Source organism: Tursiops truncatus, chromosome 5, assembly GCF_011762595.2.
Source record: "Tursiops truncatus isolate mTurTru1 chromosome 5, mTurTru1.mat.Y, whole genome shotgun sequence".
Lineage (NCBI taxonomy): Eukaryota > Metazoa > Chordata > Mammalia > Artiodactyla > Delphinidae > Tursiops > Tursiops truncatus.
In genome coordinates, this window is record NC_047038.1 from 75,316,947 (window position 1) to 75,340,372 (window position 23,426).

The 23,426-nt window shown below is 44.1% G+C and overlaps 1 protein-coding gene across 1 annotated transcript in view; it reads left to right on the forward strand.

Annotated features, from left to right (window-relative positions):
* Nucleotides 1-23,426, forward strand: part of CRACD (capping protein inhibiting regulator of actin dynamics) — a 273,931-nt gene that overhangs the window by 220,584 nt on the left and 29,921 nt on the right. Inside the window, exon 4 of the mRNA XM_073805295.1 lies at nt 23,219-23,383. Within this exon, the coding sequence (XP_073661396.1) occupies nt 23,273-23,383 (111 nt within the window). The 5' untranslated portion in view covers nt 23,219-23,272. The remainder of the gene's footprint in view (nt 1-23,218; nt 23,384-23,426) is intronic.

Below are 23,426 nucleotides of genomic sequence, written 5' to 3' on the forward strand. Positions count from 1 at the left end.
TGCATTAATTTTGTATCCTGCTGCTTTACCAAATTCATTGATTAGCTCTAGTAGTTTTCTGGTGGCATTTTTAGGATTCTCTATGTATAGTATCATGTCATCTGCAAACAGTGACAGTTTTACTTCTTCTTTTCCAATTTGTATTCCTTTTATTTCTTTTTCTTCTCTGATTGCCATGGCTAGGACTTCCAAAACTATGTTGAATAATAGTGGTGAGAGTGGACATCCTTGTCTTGTGCCTGATCTTAGAGGAAATGCTTTCAGTTTTTCACCATTGAGAATGATGTTTGCTGTGGGTTTGTCGTATATGGCCTTTATTGTGTTGAGGTAGGTTCCCTCCATGCCCACTTTCTGGAGAGTTTTTATCATAACTGGGTGTTGAATTTTGTCAAAAGCTTTTTCTGCATGTATTGAGATGATCATATGGTTTTTATTCTTCAATTTGTTAATATGGTGTACACATTGATTGGTTTGCGTATATTGAAGAATCCTTGCATCCCTGGGATAAATCCCACTTGATTATGGTGTATGATCCTTTTAACGTGTTGTTGGATTCTGTTTGCTAGTATTTTATTGAGGATTTTTGCAGAGGAAAATTGCAGGATTCATGATATTGGTCTGTAATTTTCTCTTTTTTGTAGTATCATTGTCTGGTTTTGGTATCAGGGTGATGGTGGCCACATAGAATGAGTTTGGTAGTGTTCCTTCCTCTGCAATTTTTTGGAAGAGTTTGAGAAGGATGGGTGTTAGGTCTTCTCTAAATGTTTGATAGAATTCACCTGTGAAGCCATCTGGTCCTGGACTTTTGTTTGTTGGAAGATTTTTCTTTTCTTTTTTTTTTTGTTTTGAGGTACGTGGGCCTCTCAGTGTTGTGGCCTCTCCTGTTGCGGAGCACAGGCTCCGGACGTGCAGGCTCAGCGGCCATGGCTTACGGGCCTAGCCGCTCCGCGGCATGTGGAATCTTCCTGGACTGGGGCACGAACCCATGTCTCCTGCATCGGCAGGCGGACTCTCAACCACTGTACCATCAGGGAAGCCCCTGTTGGAAGATTTTTAATCACAGTTTCCACTTCATTACTTGTGATTGGTCTGTTCATATTTTCTATTTCTTCCTGGTTCAGTCTTGGAAGATTATACCTTCCTAAGAATTTGTCCATTTCTTCCAGGTTCTCCATTTTATTTGCATAGAGTTGCTTGTAGTAGTCTCTTAGGGTGCTTTGTATTTCTACGGTGTCTGTTGTAACTTCTCCTTTTTCATTTCTAATTTTATTGATTTGAGTCCTCTCCCTCTTTTTCTTGATGAGTCTGGCTAATGGTTTATCAATTTTGTTTATCTTCTCAAAGAACCAGCTTCTAGTTTTATTGATCTTTGACATTGTTTTCTTTGTTTCTATTTCATTTATTTCTTCTCTGATCTTTATGATTTCTTTCCTTCTACTAACCTTGGGTTTTGTTTGCTCTTCTTTCTCTAGTTCCTTTAGGTTTAAGGCTAGATTGTTTATTTGAGATTTTTCTTGTTTCTTGAGGTACGCTTGTATAGCTATAAACTTCCCTCTTAGAACTGCTTTTGCTGCATCCCATAGGTTTTGGATCGTCATGTTTTCATGGTCATTTGTCTCTAGGTATTTTCTGATTTTCTCTTTGATTTCTTCAGTGATCTCTTGGTTATTTAGCAACATATTGTTTAGCCTCCATGTGTTTTTTTTTTTTTTTACGTTTTTTTCCCCTGTAATTTATTTCAAATCTCATAGCATTATGGTCAAAAAAGATGCTTGATATGATTTCAGTTTTATTCAATTTACTGAGGCTTGATTTGTGACCCAAGATGTGATCTATCCTGGAGAATGCTCCATGCACACCTGAGAAGAAAGTGTAATCTGCTGTTTTTGGATGGAATGTCCTATAAATATCAGTTAAATCTATCTAGTCTGTTGTGTCATTTAAAGCTTCTGTTTCCCTATTTATTTTCATTTTGGATGATTTGTCCATTGGTGTAAGTGAGGTGTTAAAGTCCTCCACTATTATTGTGTTATTGTCGATTTCCTCTTTTAGAGCTGTTAGCAGTTGCCTTATGTATTGAGGTGCTCCTATGTTGGGTGCATATATATTTATAACCCTGCTGCTGGGGGGCTGTAACTGTTGGGGAGAGTGGGCCCGCTGTGGAGATGACGGGGCTCCCCCGAGCAACCTTCCCTGCCGGCCTTCCCAGCCGTCCCGGAGCTGGTCATAGCACACTGCTGCAGTGGAAGTGCGCCTGGTGGCAGCCGGTCACCAACCATGGGTCAGTCCCCCGCCGGCCCCACCCCCGGCCCCGCCCACCCCTTTGGGGCCCCCCCCCCCCCCCCCCCCCCGCACCCGCCCGCGGAGACGCGGAGGAAGAAGCGAGGGGCGGAGGGAGGGCTGGGGGAGGGGTCAGGAGGAACAGGGAGCGGGAAAGATCCGCTGGGGCCGCCAGCACAGCCAGACCCACCGCCGGGTTGAATCCTCCGGGCGGACTGCGCGGACCCCATCCGTTTAAGATGTTTTTTAAGAAAGGAATAAATGTAGCCTTGATGAGGTTATACCTGGCTGAGGTGGTTAAGTTCATGTTGGCAGGAGAGACAAGGGGCGTATTTTCCTCCTCTAAAACCCTAAAATAGGAGGTAGGAATTTGAGGTGGAACAGAAAGGGATAATTTTGAAGTAGGACATAGGTGCAGAGTGTAACAGGCTAGCTTGGAAGGGTAAGCAGCTGCTCCCATTTACTTGAGGGTTTTGTGCCCTGCATTGGGGGGTCCATGGGCATCTTGATAGCGGAGAGAGGACCTGGGGAAAGATACAGGTCATGTTTGAGGCTGCCTACTTGAAATATGTGCCTCTGGCTGACCCCACACCCCTGCCCCCCCAATAATGTAAATTGTATGAGACCCTTATTCAGTAGTCTCTCCCCGCCACCAGCACACACAGTTACAGACAAACACACACGCGCATGCGCACACCAGTGTTAAAATTTCAGGTCGTTTTTAGTGCTGATCCAGTACCTTCACAAGTGCAGTTAGTGTTAGAGGTATGACTGGACTCCAGGTCAGCTGATTTTGCACATGGTAATCCTTTCGTCTAGAACAGCCCCACCCCCATCTCCACCTCCTTCCCCCAGCTAATTCCTCTTCATCCTTCAGTTTTCTGCGCAAATGCACCTTCCTCGAGGGAGCAAGCTTTCTCTGGCCCCCTGAGCCTAGATCAGGACCCCTGCCACCAATGTTCACACAACTTCCATAAAAGCAGGCCTGCATGCCTTGCCTTTCATCGTATTTCCAGCCTCTAGCACTGTGCCCGGCACATAGCAGGCATTCAGTAATTATTCATTGAATGAATGAGTACATAAATCCTGCCCTTGTTACCATACTGACTCTTCCTATTGTACCAGTCAGTGTTCGTCTAATTCATCCTTCAGTTTCCCATCATGATGAAGAGTATCGCTGTCCCTCTGACCTGCTGGAAAAGGAAAATTACACGGTTGGTGTAGTGAGACAGCATGTCACCAGTGAAATTACAGTGAAGCTCAGGCTCCCTGATTACCGTGTGTGCTTAGGTCCCTTGGCCTTGCTGCTTTTCAGAAGATGAAGTCAGAAAAGACTTATTTTACTTGATCATTTATCCTCTATCCATAGGAACCTGGAATGTGCTGAAATTGAACAGGGAGTAGAGAAGAGGTACAAAAGCATTAAATGCATGAAAATTAGGACTAAGCAGGAGAACAAATAGAGCTGGGCTGAGTAAGTCTGGGCGAAAGAAGGATGATGAATCAGTTTCAGCAATTATTGGAGATACAAGATGTGGGAGAGCAGCAGATCACGAGCTAGGGGGGGTCCTCTTGTGAATACAGGTGCTTTCACTCATGAGCTGTGTGACCTTAACCAAGCCAGCCTCTTTATCTGTTAAATGGATATGCCGTCTTCAAGGATTATTATGAGGACAAAAAAATGCACATGACATTACACTATCTCCTATAAAAAAGCACTTTACAAATGCAGGACATAATATTACTACTGAGATAAAGAGGTTGTCGATAACTAGCTTTCTATTTCCAGAGCATAGACCAAGACTAAATTGATTCCAACAGTGGCTAGAGAGGTTTTTTTTTTTAATAAATTTATTTATTTTTATTTATTTACTATTTTTGGCTGTGTTGGGTCTTCGCTGCTGTGCGTGGCTTTCTCTAGTTGTGGCGAGCAGGTGCTACTCTGTTGCAGTGCGTGGGTGTTGCAGTGTACCGGCTTCTCATTGCGGTGGCTTCTCTTTTTGCGGAGCACGTGGGCTTCAGTAGTTGTGGCTCGTGGGCTCTAGAGCAGAGGTTCAGTAGTTGTGGCCCACGGGCTTACTTGCTCCACGGGCATGTGGGATCTTCCTGGACCAGGGATCGAACCCGTGTCCCCTGCATTGACAGGCAGATTCTTAACCACTGCGCCACCAGGGAAGCCTGGCTAGAGAGGTTTATGAAAACATCTTTCTCCAGGTGGGGCATCTGAGGAGTGGAACAGATAGCGTGGAAGCCCGTGGAACCCCTACAGAGTGTTAGAGGCAGGCTAGACGATTGCTCGTCCTACGTGATCTAGGCATGGGACTGAGCTAAGGGGCTGAAGTAGATGATCCTTTGACTTCCAGTTCTGAGAATCTGTGTTTTAAGATTCCAGACTTTCTTCCTCTTCCTTGAATTTTTTATGACGTATCCTGTTTCTATTGTAATTATTAGGTGATTTGGTACTCTATAGCCTATTGAGTACCAAATATTTTCATAAACGACCAGAGTCCAGGATGAACCTCCAAGACGCCACACAAAGTGTAATCTGACTTCAGGCTCTTCCAGCAACTCTAGTTTGTTTGATGAGGATAGTTAATTGCTTTTTAGCATTTCATTTGAATGAGACTCACGGATCTGCTTAGGAAGAAAAATGCTGATCAATTACAATTGCCCCTGTTGTCATGGAAACAAGCTGCAATTGGACTATAATTATATTTCCTTATTCCTGAAGTGAATCCCTAATCATTGCCATGGTAATTACCCAATATCTATGGTCCCAAATTACATGATGCTTGTCCAAAAAAGACAAAGGAGAAGTAGAAGGGCTGGCCTGAGACATGTGTTAACTGTGCAGCTGCAGAGAGCCTTCTCCTTTTTTGGGTGGGGAGAATTTCCCTCTGTAGGCTCATACTCCAAGGTTAGATGATGTCAGTGGGTCTTAGATGTGCCCAGAGTTTAGAGTAGTGGCTAGAAGACTGTATCAGGTAGGATGATTTCAGTTGTAACAGAAAACACTTCTACTGGTATCTTTCTTCAACAGTAAGGAAATATATTATCTGATTCCTGATAGTCTGGAAGACTTTCCAAGTTCCAAGGTCCATTAATGAAGCAACCCAGCAACATCAGCAAGATCCAGTCTGATTCCTTTTTTTCTCTCGTATTTTCAGGGAGTAGGCTCTTGTCCTCAGGCTTGTTACCTCATAGCTCCAAGATGGCTGCCACTGCTCCAGGTGTCACATGCAGACGACACAGACCAGGAACGGAAAGGGGATCGTCCCTGTCCTGTGTCACATTTTATTCATGAGGAGACCTTGCCCAGAAACGCCTCCCCCAGCAAACTTTCCCTCCCTTTTCATTGTTCCTTTCACAGCAGACCCCACTGCAAACAGTAGTTCCAGACAACAGAACTTAAAATGAAGATGGCTCTGCTTGACTCCTCCCTGCGCTCCTTAGCACTAACTGCGCAGTGGGTGAAGGATGGAATAGCATGTCTAAGGGATAACTTTGTTTTGCTTTCCTTCTCACCTTCTCTCTTTACTGTCACCTTCCAGTGCCTAAGCTCCAGGCCACAGGCCCATCACACACCCTCTGTCTGATCTCTACCACTTCTGCAGATAAGCATGGGCATAAGGCACTGGACCTGGGCTTGGACATCCTAGGAGCATGGGGCGTGTCATCCTTCGCTCTCAGGCAGCAGCATATGCCACCAAGAGAGAAAGGCAGCCTCTTGGGGGAGAAGTGATATCAGAACACCAGAGAACTGTTCAAATGAGCTGTCCATGCAGAGGGGCTAGGTGGGAAAGGAGAATCCAAAGGAGATCCAAAGGCATAGTGTGATGGCTGTTTTTGGTCATTCAGCTGTTAGCATGTGGTTCTTCTTCTCAACAGCACCCACATCTCCTTTCAGGGAATCAACTTTGCCTCGCTGTGTGCCCTTATGACAGGACGTAGTGCCTGCTTCCTAGGACAGAAGCCAAAAGGGCCAGATCTTTTACTTGCCCTCCCGCTGAAGCCTGGCATGAGCATGTGACCCAGCCTGGCCCATCAGTCTTTGTCTCCTAGGGCTTTGACTTGGCAGGTGGGTCCAGGAAGTAAGGACACAACCACGAGAGCAGCCTGTAACTGGGCTCTTTGCACCATGTGATGGCCGCTGTGGTTCCTGATGCCTAGACCTCTAGACCTTCCTTTACCCCTGTCTTTCTCCAAGCTTTGACTCTAGCTTTCATTGTTCTTTGAGCCCTCACTGTTCATCTAGTAGATTTTCTTTTGGTTGAATGAGACAAAGTTAGTTTCTGTTAACTTGCAGCAAAGAGCTATAACTGACACGGAATGAAACCTGAAAAACTTGGTGGGTGAGAGAGATGGCATGAAATAGAAGGTGGGAAACAAAGCCTGGAGCAATTCCCTGGTTTGAGTTGAAAAAGAGGCCTGGAAGGAACCTTTAAAGGTGCTGAACATCCTGACTTGCCCACCCTTTGGCTTCTCAGAACTTTCTCTGATGGCCTCCTACATAGGCCTGCCCTCCCTGAACAATACCCACCATCAGAAAATGTTCCCCCTCCTCCCATCAGTATGTTTGCATCATGCTTTCACTCCCTCAGTGACCTCTCCATGGGAAACACATCTGGTTAACTACCCTTCAGGGTTAATCCTTTACTCATCCATTGAAAAAAAACTTATTCACAAACTTTATTTGGTAAAGTTCTGTGGGAGAAACAAAGATAACAGATGTGATCCCTGCCCTCACGCAACTCCTAGTACTGTGGTGGAGACAAGATGATACCATTATCATTATTAGAATCACGTCTGTGGCGCATTTTACAACATGCAAAGCACTTTTATTTTACCTCTCATTTAAGGCATGATTATAGTAACCATAACATAGACATGTATGTAACAAGAGATGCATGCATAGGGCTTTCAGTGGGAGAAAAGATCCCCTTCTTCCAGGGAAATAGGAAAGGCTGTGTGGGGGTTGATAAGATGTGAGCTGGACCTTGAAGGATGGGTAGGACCTGAACTGAGAGATTGGCATTGGGCAGGCCATCCATGGGGAGGAAGAGCCCATGCAGTGATAGAGCCCAGAGAGGGTATTTGGGGAACTGAATGGTTGGGTTTGCCTTACAGGATGTTTGAAGTAGGGTGACATTTGATAATAATAGGTAACACTTCTATAAGAACTTAACTCATTTAATCCTAACAAAAGCTCCATGAGGTAGGTCCTATTATCATCCTCATTTACAGGTAAGGAAACTGAGGCACCTGGAGGTTTAGTGACGTGCCCAAGGCCACACAGCTAGAAGTGGGAGAACCAGGTTTCACAAGGAGGCACACTGGCCTGAGTTTGAGCACTAAATCCCTGCACTGCATGGACTCTGTTTCATAGAGCCAGAGTGGTTCAGTGTCCTTAAATGCCAAACATGAAGAGCATTAAATGCCAAGCAACCGTTACAGCTTCATCTGGTAGGACTTTGGCAAAAAGAGGTTTGGCACTAGAGGTTTCTGAGCTGGCCAAGTAATTGCTTGAAGATTGATGTAGGATTTGAGAGGAAGTGGAATTGGAGAGGACTTCAGTTGGAGACCATTTACAGGTGTCAATCATATTACAGAAATGAGCAGAGGATCCTCTGAGGGCAGTCGAAAGGCCAGCGAGTATTACGTCACTGTCCCCCTGGTTTCAGTTCTGTCTTGATCAAGTCTCTCCAGGGCCTGAGCTCCCAGGGCCTTAGCTTCTTTGTCCGAAAGGATTCCAGTCGTGGCCTCCGTGATCACAGAGTCAGCAGAGACTGCTGGCTGTGCCAGGGCTGCCACCTGCCAGAGCTGCCGCTGCCCTGGATTCGCAGCTCCCTCTCTTGATGCTCATTTCCATTAGAGACCCACTAGAGATGTGATGAGCAGCTCTCTGGGCCTCCAAGCACAGTCGTGGAGGAGTGTGGCAGGCAGAATCCAGTGCAAGCCTAAAATGGGTCTGGGAGCTCAGGATTTGCAGTCCTACTCATTGATTTCTGTATCGTTTTTGAAGGATTTCTGCCTGTGAAAGGACAGATCATGTTACTCACTAAGGTCTTTTGCACAATACCTTTCCCCTAACCTGGGTCTGACCTTACTTACAAAATAATATAGCACAGAACCTGAGGGATGATAGTAACACAGAAATAGGAAAGATTGGAGTTTTGTGGGAAACGCTTGATGAGTTTGGTTTTGTTCATGTTGAGTTTGCAGAGACAGTGGGCTGGAGACACGTGGCTAGGAGAGAGTGTAGTATTGGAGTTAGATAGACAGTTATTAAAAGTGATTGTTAAAGCCCAAGGAGTAGCCTCAGGTTGTTCTACTCTCTCTGCCTTTGGAAAGATAACCATAGAAGTCAGTGAAGAGTTGAGGAGAAGATGCAAAGCTGGCCTCCATGGGCTGCTTAGAAGCCTCTGATTAGATGTTTGGAATCCCAACCTCTCTGCCTATAACAATATCATCAATGACAACAACAACAAAACCTTTCTTTGCATAAAGGCCCCAGGAACTTCTGCTCTTTGGACCTCTAAGTCCAAACGGACCATTTTTCTGGCATCTGTAAGTCATGGCTCTGCGATTCTTCTCTAAGCTTATGAAAACTCTTCCTCAGAGCCCCATGTTGTTCCAGATTTCCCAAGTGGACCTCTTTTCCTCTCCTTCTAGAGTTTGCTTTTCCCACATGTGCTTGACATTTGACCTCAGGTCTTGTTTACATTAAGATGTCTGTTAAATGACTGTATTGACAATCCTTCAGTTACAAGTTAAAAATCTGGGGGATTTTAGAGGCCTTTATATATCTCACAGTCGATCAAGAGGCTACTCCGTGTTCTAAGCATCACAAGAAAAGGTTCCCACACAGCAAGTCCCATTTCTTCCATCTGAGCAGATAGTCTGAGGGTAAGTTGCAGCACTGAGGCTCAGAGGCCCCTCGCCTCTTGACCCACTCATAGTAAATGGAAGGGGGGAGAATTGGCCTACTGTGCAATCAGTTGTGAAAGATCTTTAAATGTCAAGAGTAAAGAAGTCCAGATGAACTCGGTTAAGGTACAATTTGTGGTAAATTGCCCCTCCATCTCCTAATCATGCAGTTTATAGTTCCCAGCTGGTTAAGGACAAATATTCCCACCGAGCTCTTTGTTCACTAGAACATAATTTCAAGCTGAGATCGCCACACGTGGGCTATTCAGTTTCCATTCCAACCCTGCCTGAAAACCTGGAACTTTGGGCAACCTTCTTACCCACTCTTTGTCTCAGCTTCCCCTTCAGAGAAAAGGAAATAATCTACATTGTAGAGTTGTTTGGAGCCGACATTGGTAACCATGATGACCGAAGATCTAAAGTGACACAAATTGCCAAGGATGTAATGTTAACTTGCATTATGTAAACTGAATTATTTAGAAGAGAGTGTTCATTAGTGTAACTAATAAACCAATGACCATTCTCCTGTACTGTTTCTTCTCAGAGCTTTAAAAACCAAATATAGGAAGAAAAAGGTACAAATGTTTTTTATCACTTTGAAAAGTAATCCTCTTAAGAACAATGGCCTTATCAAAAAGTAGGTTCTGGGGCTTCCCTGGTGGTGCAGTGGTTGAGAGTCCGCCTGCCGATGCAGGGGACGCGGGTTCGTGCCCCGGTCTGGGAAGATCCCACATGCCGCGGAGCGGCTGGGCCCGTGAGCCATGGCCGCTGAGCCTGCGCATCCGGAGCCTATGCTCTGCAACGGGAGAGGCCACAACAGGGAGAGGCCCGCGTACCACAAAAAAAAAAAAAAAAGTAGATTCTGTCATGTGTAGAGAGTTAATAAATATCAAAAAATTATTTAGTTACTTTCGCTTCTGGCTATGATGAAGTAGCTTGTAGCAAATCGGTGCTCCCACCAAGAACAACTGGAAATACATATAAAATATTAAAACAGAGACATCTGTTTGAAGGTGTCAGATTGCTGCTAAGGCACCAGACTTGAGCAGTGAGATCCTGGAGAGAAGGGAGGCCCACTGAGTTGAGGCCAACTTTCTGCAAATTGCTTCTCTCCTGTTGGCATTAGTTGACTCTCAGGTGCAGGTCAAGGCTCAGGGTGGCTGCCAAGAGGAGGAGAAGGCAGCAGGGCTGTAGGCAATCTCATGAAGCTGGGAACACAAAAATTAGAGTTTGAGGCTGCCATGACAGCCAGGACTTGAGGGACTAAGTTCCCCCCAAGAGAAGAGAAGCCCAGAATGAACCTAAATCTAGGCAACAGTTTTCCTTTTGAGGAATCTGTTGATACAGCTGCACAGGAATGCAGGCTGAAAAACAGGGCAGTCTATGGTGCTGGAAAGACAAAAATTGGAGTTTGAGAATCCACCAAGGAGAAGGACCTTAGGAAATAACACGGATTCTTAGTTAAGACTCCAGGAGGCCTGTACCCTACAAGTGGGGATGAAGCAGAGGTAGTCTGAGCCTGACAAAGATTGCTAACCAGCCAAGATCAGCTTGGTTTCTGATTGGACTGAGGTGTTTTTGCTCCTTTGCTGCTTGCTAGAGGAGCGAGCAAGTCCTCTCTGAAAGGAGAGAACCCAGCCTCTACAGTTTTGTGTGCCTTATGTGCAGAATTCAATTAAAAAATTACCAGGCAGTTAAGAATCAGACTATGAGGAAAACAAGATAATAGAAATAGACCCAAAGGGGACTAAGATATTGTAGTTTCAGACAGAGCCTTTTAAACAATTGTGATTAATATAGTCAACAAAATAGTTGACAAGGTGGATAATTTCACTAGAGAACTAGAATCTATTAAAAAGGATCATATGGAAATTCTTTCTTTTTCTTAACATCTTTATTGGAGTATAATTGCTTTACAATGGTGTGTTAGTTTCTGCTGTATCACAAAGTGAATCAGCTATATATATATCCCCATATCCCCTCCCTCTTGCCTCTCCCTCCCACCCTCTCTATCCCACCCCTCTAGGTGGTCACAGAGCACGGAGCTGATCTCCCTGTGCTATGTGGCTGCTTCCCACGAGCTTTCGATTTTACGCTTGGTTGGAAATTCTTGATTTGAAAAATGCTACTGATAGTAAGAACTCAGTAGGTAGTTTTAACAACAGACTGGACACCACTAAAGAGAGGATTAATGAGCTAAAAGCTAGGTCAGTAGAAAAATCCAGACTGAATCATATTGAGTAAAAAGAACAACAGATACAGAAAAGAGCATGAAAGACATGTGGCTCATGTTGAAAATGTCTAACATTGGAGAATCAGAGGGGGAATAGAGAAAAAGGGGGCAGAAGCAGTATTTGAAGAAATAATGGCTGAGAATTTTCCCAAACTGATGAAAGACACCAAGCCACAGGTTTAAGGAGTATTATGTACCCTAAGCTAGATAAGTTAGAAGAAATTCACATCTAGCCACAACAGACTAAAACTGAGAAAACCAAAGACAAAGAAAAATCTTAAAGTCAGCTATAAGAGACAGACTGCTTGTCTTTTCAAAGAAGCAGTAATATAAGTGCATCTATAGAAATTCTATAGCTAACATCATAACTTAAGGTAAAATATTGAATACTTTTCTGCTAAGTTTGGGAATATGACAAAGTCCACCATTACCACTTCTACTTAAGTTCATATGAAGATCCTAGCTAATTGCAGTATGGAAGGAAGGAGAAAGGAAGGAAGGGAGGAAGGAGAGGAGATTGAAAATGAACAAATAAAACTCTTTTGTCATAGATAACATGATTGTATACATAGAAAATCCAAAAGAATCAACAGTCATTATGATGAACAAATAAATTTATCTAAGCCTAGTTATAACATCAATAATCAATAACCAAGTGGCACTTTAATATTCTGCCAATAAACAATTAGAAAAATAAAAATTTTAGCCTATACCATTTACAGTAGATTTAGAAACATCAAATATGTAGCAATAAATCTATCAAAATATGTAAAAGACCTCTATACAGAGAACTACAAAACATTATTGAGAGTAAGTAAAGAGGATCTAAATATTAATAAATGAAGGAATATCCAGTGTTCATGGATTAAAAGATTGACTGTTGTAAAGATGTCAGGTATCCCAAAGTTTATCTATAGATCCAATACCATCACAAAAATAATCCTAGGAGTGTATTACAGTCTGTGTGTGTGGGGCGGCGGGGGGGGAGTTTATGTAGAAATGCAGAGACAAGAGTAGCCATCTGGGGAAAAAAAACAAAGCTAGAGAACATAAACTGCTAGATATCAAGGCTCATTAAAAAGCTATAGTAACTAAGACAGTGTGGTATTACTGCTGTTAAAAACAGACAAATAGACCCGTAGAACACAGTCCAGAAACAGGTTCACACGTATACAGTCATTCAATTTACGACAAGTCACTCATTGTCTTTAAGCCTCAGTTTCCTCATCTATAAATAGGCTTAATAATAGTGCCTTCCACATAAGGTTTAAATATTATATATCACAAGGATTTAGGTGTTATATTAAAGAAGTTAGCACACATGGAGGGGACATAGCAAGTGCCCAGTAACATTTAGCCAGTATTAATATTACCACTGTGACTACCACTATTATTATAATTATCACTACTACTACGATTACTATTCATTTTCTCTATTTTTCAGTAAGATCATCTGGAAGTGGGGACATTAAATCCTGGTTGGCAACAAGGAATATTTGGGGCAACACAGAAGAGCAGGAAACTGTCAGTTCTTAGCCTTTCTGGAAAAAAGAATTAGAGCAGAGAGTTAAATTTCATGAATCAGTCAAAAGATTGACTTGGAAACTGGAAGGGAACTTGGCCTAGCGCTGGTGTATAATGTACATACAACTGTGAGACATTAGTAAGCATTTATTGAGCATCTAAAGTGGACTTGTCCATATATGTGTTTATAAGAATATTTCAGAGCCATTTGTAAAAACACTGTGTAGAAAATGAAGTCAGTTACCTCTTCTTTCATCTGAATCATAGCCAGGGATCTGAGAAAAAAGTTTAGACACAATATTAAAAGGTTTGATTCCATAACTTTGAATGGAAAGTTTATTTCATAGCATCTTTAGGTGAACTTGGAAGTTCATTTTGTAGCATAGATCACAAAGTCTCTGAGGACAGGGAGATAGTGGTACATTTAATTTCCTTTTCATATTCATATTCATATCCTAAAACAATGCCTCATATTTCATAAAGTGGGTTGCTGCTATATAGTGCCTTGTGCTATTTAGCCGAAGGCTTACCCATTATTCCAGCTGTTTAGTGTCTCCAGCCCTCCCATATTCCAGCCCACATGGCATTGGCATCCTGTCTTCCTCTCCCACTGATCCGCCCAAACCCCATCTCACTCATGGGAAGGAATACTAGAGACCTTCCACCACTTTAAAACACTTCAGCTGCCTGGCCTGGGATTGTATTCAGCAGATCTGAATTGTTTCTTATGCTACAACTTCTATTTAGGCGACTTTAAATAAGGTTATTTACTCCCTGAGTTTTATTTGCCACAAAATATTGGTGATGAGATAATGAAAGTAAAACTCTCAGCACAGTGTTTTCATCAAAGTAGGGATTGGTGGTTATTATTATTATTGCCGGGGGCTTCCCTGGTGGTGCAGTGGTTAAGAATCTGCCTGCCAATGCAGGGGGATACGGATTCGATCCCTGGTCTGGGAAGATCCCACATGCCGCGGAGCAACTAAGCCCGTGCGCCACAACTGCTGAGCCTGTGCTCTAGAGCCTGTGAGCCACAACTACTGAAGCCCACGTGCCACAATTACGGAAGCCCGCGCACCTAGAGCCCATGCTCTGCAACAAGAGAAGCCACTGCAATGAGAAGCCTGCGCAGCTCAATGAAGAGTAGCCCCCGCTCGCCGCAACTAGAGAAAGCCCGTGCGCAGCAACAAAGACCCAACACAGCCAAAAATAAATAAATTTTAATATATATATAGTAATATTGCCGAAGATCACACAGCCAGGAGGCTCACATCCCAGTCTTCTGTTTCTAAACCTCATATGCTTTGTTACCATGCTGCTCGTAATTTGGCAAATTTGATGAAAAAATTTGGTACTCAGTCTTTCCAAGTAGGTCTAAACTTGGTCGGGAACCTGCCTGCTGCATTTCTGTAATTCAGTTCAGAGGTACAGCTGGCGGCCCATTTCCCCCAGTACTGCCTCTTCTTTCTTGCCCTAGGTCACTGATAAAACCTCCAGGTGGAACCCCTTTCTGGGGAGGGGAGAGGGAGAAGTGGGGCTCTCTCACCCTGAGAGACCTGCCTGTGTGCCTGGCATCATGGAAATGTGCCTGCCTTGCCTTATGGGGAGTGTGTGATTCTGCCCCTGTGTGTTCCTTCCCAGAGGTAACTTAATTTCCAAAATCAAGTAAGGAACAGTTGGTGTCTGCTGCTTCCTCTTGCTGAAGTTCACCTGGCCTATACCTCACAGTCAGAAGTCCAGATTTCCTTGAAGTCCAACCTTTCAACTGAAAAGTGTTTATTGTTGGGTACCTACCACCTATAAGCTGCCCAATGCATGACACCCATTAGAATCTCCTTAACACACATTTCCCCTCCTCTTCTCTGAATTCCTAGAGTCTCGCCAGAGAGACTCTTTATTCCTGTAGTCCCTATAGCAATTCCAGCCCTCATCAAGTCTTTGTTTTAGATGTATATATCTTTCTTCCAATTTGATTGCAATCTGAAAGAAAGAAACTCTTGCCTCTTACTTCTAGATCTGCATGTTACTTAAAAACTACTTGTTGGCAAGACTTTACTGGGCTAAAACTGATAGTGACAGCTCATCAGGAGAAAGGCTCCTACAGTTAACATTTCTGCAGTGCCTTCTGTCCTGGGTTCTCTACAAACAAGTAGCAGTCTGAGTTCTCCCACTGAGTGGCTCTGAAACATTGTTGTGTTGGAGACATGCTCCCTTATTCCAGTGGGACCCTTCTGTCTACCCAGCTACTTGGCTGACCTGTCACAGAAAAGGACACCATGCTGGAAGTGCTTTCTGAATGAGACCGGGGATGTGGGTGGAGTCCCCTAAATCAGGAAGAAAAGGAAATTGAGTTGCCAAAAGGAATCTTATCATCCTAATAAAATGAAGCACATGATTTGCATTCCAGGTCCTTCAACTATTCTGTGGGAACCCGGGCGTTTTCCCATGACAGTATTTTTATCCCTGATGGGGGAGCAGAAAGTGAGCAGACAGTTCAAGCAATGTCACAGGACAACATCCTGGGCAAAGTCAAAACTCTTCAGGTAAGACAGCTTGAGATTGGAAGGTCAGAGCCATAGGGAAGGGGCCCGGCTATGGAGGGAAGTGGGGAAAGTTCCTAACTTGGCCTTGAGTAGTGGATTGGGAGGTCCAGGGGATAGCTCCTGGGGAGAATGTTTGCTTTCTCAAACCTCACTCAGTTTTCTGGAAGCCTCTGTCCACCTGTGAGAGGTTCACTATCACCGTTGTACCCACCTACATAACACCCCCTCTCCTTTTCTCTCAAGTTGTTCCCTTATTTTTAACTGGACTTAATGAGGACAAGTACCCTAGAGAGGCTGCAGAACTTGGGTGAGAGGAAAGAGCTCCTGACCATTGAGTGTTGGCCATAATCCCTGAGCACAGGGTTGACTGCCAGCTGAGGGTATGCACAGCAAGTGTTCCCTTTCCAAGTCTCCATACTTGGACAGTGAATGGTGAGACTCTTTATTCTTCTGTTGTGTTTGTAAATCTGGCTGCCCTGAGCCACCCTGTCTCAGAGGGGTGCTGTGAAGCTCTTCAGCTTCGCTCCTGTTCACACTGCAGAGTTGGGCAGTTTTCCTACATAAAATTGACTGCGATGGTAACTCCTTAAGAATGAAAATATAATAAAATAATTTTTCACTAAATGAGATTGAAATAACGGGAAATCCAGGAAAAGCAAGGGGAGCAAAGACCCCGGGGATCTGACCAAGTAAGTTTGCCTGAGTGCTCCGTAGAATTCACTCACCCGACAGAAGTGCCTAAGCGAGCACTTCTCTGAGCTGGGGGTGCTTGGAGGCAACGCAGACGATGAACAGGGGGCTCTGGTCTGCTGGTTTCCATCTAAGTCTACAACAACGAATGAACCAATAAATGAATGAGTGAATGAACCAGCAAAAACAGAAAAAATAAAGAGGACAGCTGGCTTGAATAGCTACTGACACTCAAATTTTTCTATTTTCTTGAAATATTCTTGTTTCTACTGGTTATTAGCTATGTATTTTGTGATCTCTGTTTGGTTACATATTCCACACACACTCAGCTGAATATAGCATATGGTGAGGTGGGAAATAGCCAACACCCTGAAACCACACCCAAACTTGCCTAGATCTTTGTACCTACCACACCCCTGCCCAAGGCCATAGTCCTGCCCTCAGAACTAAACTAGGCACTTCAAGTTTCAGCTTTCCTAACTAGCTCCCCCGTTCTGGTTCTTGCTGGTTGTACTCCCACACGTTTTATAGACTCAGAAGAAAAAGTCAGCTGTGTCTTTTCATAAGCTGGAGAAGGGGGAAGGGTGTGACGGCCACAGAAAACCTCGATCCCCTTCCTCCTTACCTTTCCTTCTTGAAGTCTTTTATTTCCTGGAATATTATTGCTACGAAGTAATGAACCCTCATAATACTCCCTTTCTAAGGGGAATGACTTACAGATTTCAGTCTACAAAACAACTGTATTTTACAAGGGCTTTCAAGGAGTTCTTTAAAAATTAGATAATAGTCTGTCGTCTTAAATGGTATCAGCTTTGTAATGTCACACCACCTGCCACTGCCACTCCAAGAAGTGGATTTGGAGTTGTAAAAAATAGATAATTCCTCATTATTGAATATACAGAAACTCAATAGAAATATGTGAATGCCAGTTAGGTTGTCTTAATGATGTAAGCCATAAGTGTAAAGAATCTGATCTCATAACTAATAAAATGTAAAACAACTAACTTCCCTGAAGCAACAATTCTGATAAAACAGGAGAAGAAATGTGAGTGAAGCAGAATAGCTGTCTAATTGGAGTGCTCTCCTTTGGACATCATCTACTCATACAAGGTCTGCCTAATTTTGCTTCTGCTGCATGGATTCACGAGCTTCCTTACAGCTCTAAAGTTATGTTTTTAAACGATAAAATAAGAGACTTTTGCTCTTCGAAGAGGGAAATGGGGACCATTATCATAGCAAATGTGATTTTTGGAGTGACATAAGATATAACTGTATCACCCCCAAAAGACTGTGCTTTATTTTTCAGTCGACTAAGCAGTATGTTCCTGGTAAGTTGTAGAAATAGTAGTTAACTTTATTAACTTGCATGAATGCTTTGCATTTTTCCATAAAAACGTTATGCTGGTATTGATGCTTAGTCAGCAGCATAAAAGACCGCCCCCTCGTAGACTCCAGCATGGAATGAGGGTGTTTAGTTACGTCAGAGGCATGTATGTTTTTTATGTCTGAAATTGTCTTTGTGTATGTGTGTATGTTTATTTTAAAAAGAGAGAACTAATGGCTAACACCTATTTGACAGTAAATGTCCTAACAAGCTGATTTGCCACCATTATTAAGACATTCTTTTGAAATGAGATTTCTACTGGAATGTCATTTAAAAAAAAAAAAATGCCATTTTTCTCTGGCTTAAGAAACTTCCTAGTCCTTGGAAACCGGAGCCACGCCTGTAATGACTGCACTTGGAAAGGTTGCCCCCTAGTGTCCACACGTAGTCATCTCAGCCAGAACTGTCCTGTGTTGCACCCGTGATGGTTAGTATCTGTCTGCTGATGCTGAGTACAGAATGACTGAATACAGCGTAAATAAGCCTACTCTTTTCTGAACATCTTTTCTGAACAAAGTGAATCTACCACCTGCCAAAATTTCTGTGGCAAGCAACTGAACCTTTAAAAGAAAAATTACTTTTTTCCCCTGAGTATAAAAATAATTCATGTGCAGAGTGAGAACAGATTTTAATATATAGGACAGTTACAGGGACAGAAACAACAGTGCTGCCCTTTTTGAGGACCCTATCCATAACAGCCGGTTGTTCTACGGCCAGTGGGTGAAATAAAAAGCCCCCGGCAGGCCTCTGCCACCACCTAGCTGTGCAGCCTTGGAGCAGGTACTTTAACCTCTCTGACCTTCATGTGCCCTATCTGAAAAATAGGAGGATGCAGGTGAAGGATGATCTGAAGGGCCCCTCCAGTTATTGAAATCTGCCATTTATACAAAATCACTGTTCACCTGCTGTAGCACGGAGTGGCTTTGTAAGCTTTGCACTTCACTGCCTTTGGACCACAGTGACCTTGATGTTCCCTCCAGCTGCCCAGAGCACAGATAGGGAGGTGGCTGTTTATTTCAGATCAAACCAGGCTGTGAAGTATGTATGCACCTATCGATGATAAGACTCAGGAACATCACAGTCTAAGCCTGCGAGTGATTTTTTAGAATTATACCAGATCTTTGTCAGAAAATGCTTAGTCTATTAGTCCACAGACTGTTTAGCTCAGGAGGGAAAACCTCCATATTCAGTAGCTGCTATCTCCTGCTGAGCTGGATTTCACTTTAAAAAATGCCAGTGTCTTACCTTTGAGGATTTGGGCACCTCATGCAGCTGTCGAGGACACAAAGAATAAATAGCTGCTCTTAGCCACTTCTGCACAGAGCGAACGTCTTTAAATCTGTGTGCTTTTGATTTTGCTTGTTCTTTTAAATTCATTTTAACTATGGGAGTATACGTAGTTCGCTCAAGAGGACAGCAACTTTATTCTTCTTCTGCCTTGTTCTTACAGACGTGGTCTGAAGGATGGCTGTGAAAAGTCTGGGGAAATCTAAACTGGCAGTGTGAGAGCTGCAGAATATGATGGGCTTGGAATTTCCACACCATGGGAGAAAAGCCTCATAAATATGGATGTGCATTCCTATAACATCATTCTCCAACATTCCATATTACAACAAAATGGCCCCATTTGAGTGAATAAAATATCACCCCTTTTAGCTCACATTCCAGTCTAACAGTAACTCCATTCATAGCCACAAGTAACATGGACTCAGTTTAGGCACAGCGGTTCCACTCTCCCCTCTGGCTATTATCTCAGTACAAATAAAGAATCCATGAGTATGTAAAAAATATATATCTATATATGGAGGGAGTGGTAATAGTTTATTTTCCTGAAAACTTAAGGGCAAGCTCATCTCAACAGACTGGTTTTCAGTGATTGCTTATATCACAGTTCTTCCCATGACAATGCCTGAATGGTGGACAGAATAAAAGTCACCAAAAAGCCACTTTTATCCCCATATTCAATTCACTCAACACCTGAGATTGCCAGATAGGTTTCAGCAGTCACCTTTTAGTTGTCAGTAAATCACACAAAGTGTCCAACAGCCCAGTCTCCTTCGAGTCAGCTGAAGGAAGCATTTGGAGTAGGAACCCCACAGGGCAGGTGCAAGAGCCTTGGCCTCGAGAGCCCAAGGCTCATTCACCATGGCCTTGGACCTTCAGCCCTGGCCTGGCCTGTTCCACTGTCTCGTTCCCAACCACTGCAGGGTGTGTCTGTGAAGACAGCCCTTTGTCTGCACAGAGAGGCTGCAGCCCTCTCCCTAGACGATGGCCGTCATTTCTTTTTTTTTTTTTTTTTTGCGGTACGCGGGCCCCTCACTGCTGTGGCCTCTCCCGTTGCGGAGCACAGGCTCCGGACGCGCAGGCTCAGCGGCCATGGCTCACGGGCCTAGCCGCTCCGTGGCATGTGGGATCTTCCCGGACCGGGGCATGAACCCGTGTCCCCTGCATCGGCAGGCGGACTCTCAACCACTGCGCCACCAGGGAAGCCCTATTTCTTTCATGACTTGGGTCCTCCCCTCCTCCATCCCACGCCCTCCTCTCAAGCTCCCTAGCCAGCAGCCCGAACTTGTTTTCTCTAGAGGGATTTTAAATCCAGCTGTTTTATGGAGATGCTCATCGTTATTCTCAAAGGCAACAGCATTGTGTTTCTTTTGCCAGGATGCCCATTTCTGTGACATAAATCAACCCTCTGGTATACACACACATTCTTCCTCCCTCCCTCCCTCCCTCTTCCTCTTCCTTCTTTCCCACCCACCTTCCCCACCCCGACCCCGCTCCCTTCAGCTGTTGTCCCTGCCACCAAGGCTGCAGCTTCTCCCTGTGCCTCTTCTCTGCCCCCTGCACCCTCCTCTCAAGTTGCCTCTTTCTTTAACTCTCTACTTCATTTCTTAATATCACTCTCTCCATTTCCCAGCTTTGTCCCATGTACCTTATTTCACCTGTTCCTATTGCATCTACTATTTTTTCCCATTTTCTCTTTCATTTTCCATTGGCAGCCATGATACCCATCCCATCTTTGGAGTTTATTTCAATCCAGACTAGGATTACATTTGGCCATATTCTTTCTTTCTTTCTTTTTTTTTTTTTATCCTAAGCATCACGGTGGACCAACGTCAGTGTTCTAAAAAGTGCCCTAATGAAGAATAATATCAGCATATTCATTCTTTTCTGTGATGGTGGCAGAAATCCTAACTAAAGGGCATTTAGGGTATTAAGCCTACTCTTTTCTGAACATACCCTCATCTTAGACATTCAAGAGCATTGGTAGATGGTACACCCTGACAGCAGGGGGTCTCCATCTAAGGTGATTGGGAAGTTTCCAGCTCTTGGCCAGCACTCCTAGAGAAGGGATAACTGGTCAACCCAAGGCTGGGCTGGGAGTCCCAGAATGAATCCCTGCTCAGGCTGTCACTAGGATGCTGGAACTCCTCCGGCCACTTCTGCCCACGTCCGTGTCCCTCTCCCACAGGGTAGCAAGTGAGACGGGCCTGTGGCTTTGTTACACCGTGTCCTCTCGTCTGACGCCATCGGCTGTTCTAACTGTGCCTGCTTATTGATCTGCTTAGAGTAGATACTAACTGCCGCTTCCTGCTAAACTTGTTTTTAGAAGATACAATTTTTCAGCCTTCTCCTCCCCGAAACCCTTTTAGGCTGCTCGAGCTGTACTTCACTGGCTGAACTCGGGCTTTTGATGTGTGCTCCCTCCCTGGGGTGCCAGGGGAGCCAGGCTCAGGCTGAGATACCAGCAGATCAAATATGAGTCCTTGTCTCTCTGTGCTCCTGACTTGGCATGCTGGGGTGCGTGCCCCCCGGGATGTGGGGAGGGGGGCCTGGGGCTCATCTCTTTCATGTCTCTGCAAATCTCACCATCCACCATGCAAGGCCGAGAGGGAGCTGAGTGAAGGTGGGTGGATTTGATATCCTGGAGTTCAGAGAGAGAAGGGGAATATTTCCCTCGAGAGAGCCCTCTGCTGGGGAACTTCAGTGAGGTAGTAAAAAATGCGGCATCCTCTCTGTCTTTCTGCCCCTGAAAGAAGAAGGACGTGTGATGTTAAATTTATGAGAACCAGTGGAGTGCAATGAAAATAACACTGAATGTGGTTTAGAAGACATGGATTCAAATCCCTTTGGGGCCACTCATTCTTTCCATAAGCTTGAGCCAGTCACCTCTCCCCACTGGACTTCTGACTTTTTTTGTAAAGTGAGGGGTTTGGATAATGTGATTGCTAAGGCTTTTTGCAGCTTTGTGGGATTAAATTATTGGCCACATTAGAGATAAATATCCGATAATGTAGTCTCTCTTTTTTTTTCCCCTTGAAGCATAAAAAGACTGTGAAACCCAAGTACCTAGATCTAGAGCAGTAATTCTCAGCCGGAGGCGACTTTAGCCCCCAGGGGACATTGGAAAAAGCCTGGAGGCATTTTTGGTTGTCTAAACAGGTTGAAGAGGGGTTGCTACTAGCATCTGCTGTCCTGGGGTGATGCTAAACGTCCTACAGTGCACAGGACAGCTCCCACAACAAAGAATTATCTGGCCTCAAATGTCAGTAGCGCCGAGCTTGAGAATCCCTGATGTAGATAAAGGCAGTAGTTTGTACAATATGTTCGATTCAGTACAGTAGTCTTTCGGATGACCACGGCTTACCTCTTTTCCTTCCTGAGTGTCATTCACTTTCTCTACCCATTAAATATTTTATATCTAATATATCTAGCCCATTAAATATTGTGTCTCTTATTAAAAACTATTATGTTTATATATTTTTCTTCAGGGAATAAAATTCCTTTTTTTAATCTGGCTTTTCTCTAATTCTGAATACTATTTATCTTCCTAATTTCTGTCCCCTGTTTTTCCCTCCTTCTCCCCATCCATTCAGCTCCCTCCCACCAGTGATCAGTCCCTCTTTGGCCCTTCCTCTGGCCTCCTTCTCTGTCCCTTACCCACTTGGTTCCTTCTGGCCGGTAGGGCACAGTGGGTAGCTGCAGCAAGGCGAAGAGGCCATCCTATTGGCAGGACAAGATTGCTTCCATCTTTTCCGTGAACTCAGCATCAATCATGGAAAGACTTGTGGGCCCTGGGGTCTTCTTCCATTTGGCAGTGGTACCCACTGTAACCCGAACAGGATGTTCAAGCTAGGGGCTGGTGAGGAAGGTAGATGAAACCTAAATATTCAAGGGGAGATATGTCCAAAAGGGCTGAAGTGTTCCCTTCTTTGTGCAACCACAAGGGTCTTGATTTCCCTCAGTGGTTTTTGCATTTCATGAAACTATTTTCTATCCAATTTTTGTACCTTTAAAAGACTTTTATATAAATAAACTTATAGGTTAATCAAAACATTTTTGTCATGCCCAACTTTTGGATCAGAAATACGGTCTCTCTACCCCCCTGGAAATGTTGGCATCTCCATGAAAGAGGTGGCTGGATGAAAAAGCTCACGGCTCAAAGGTGGGAAAGAAATACCAGGAAACAGATTCAGTTATTACAGGACTGCATCAGGGTTTACTGGCATGGTGTCTAGTCTGGAAACTAGTCGTGTACAGAATATGCCTCAGTGCCTGCTAGCTATGGGGAATCTGGCTGTGGTTATTGTGAACTGCTTCACTGCTTCAGAATGTCTTTCTTTTGTTTCTCTCCAGCGACAGCTGGGTAAGAACATCAAGTTTGGGCAGCCACCACCCAATGCCATTCCCATGAAGAAGGCAGACAGTGGCGAGGCTCGCTTGGAGGAGGATCCGGTCCTGACCAGTCCCATGGAAATTGTGACTCAGCAGGACGTCATCCTCTCAGACACCGAGAACAAAGTAAGGCTCCTCCAGGGAATGACTTGATTGCTAAGAAGCCCAG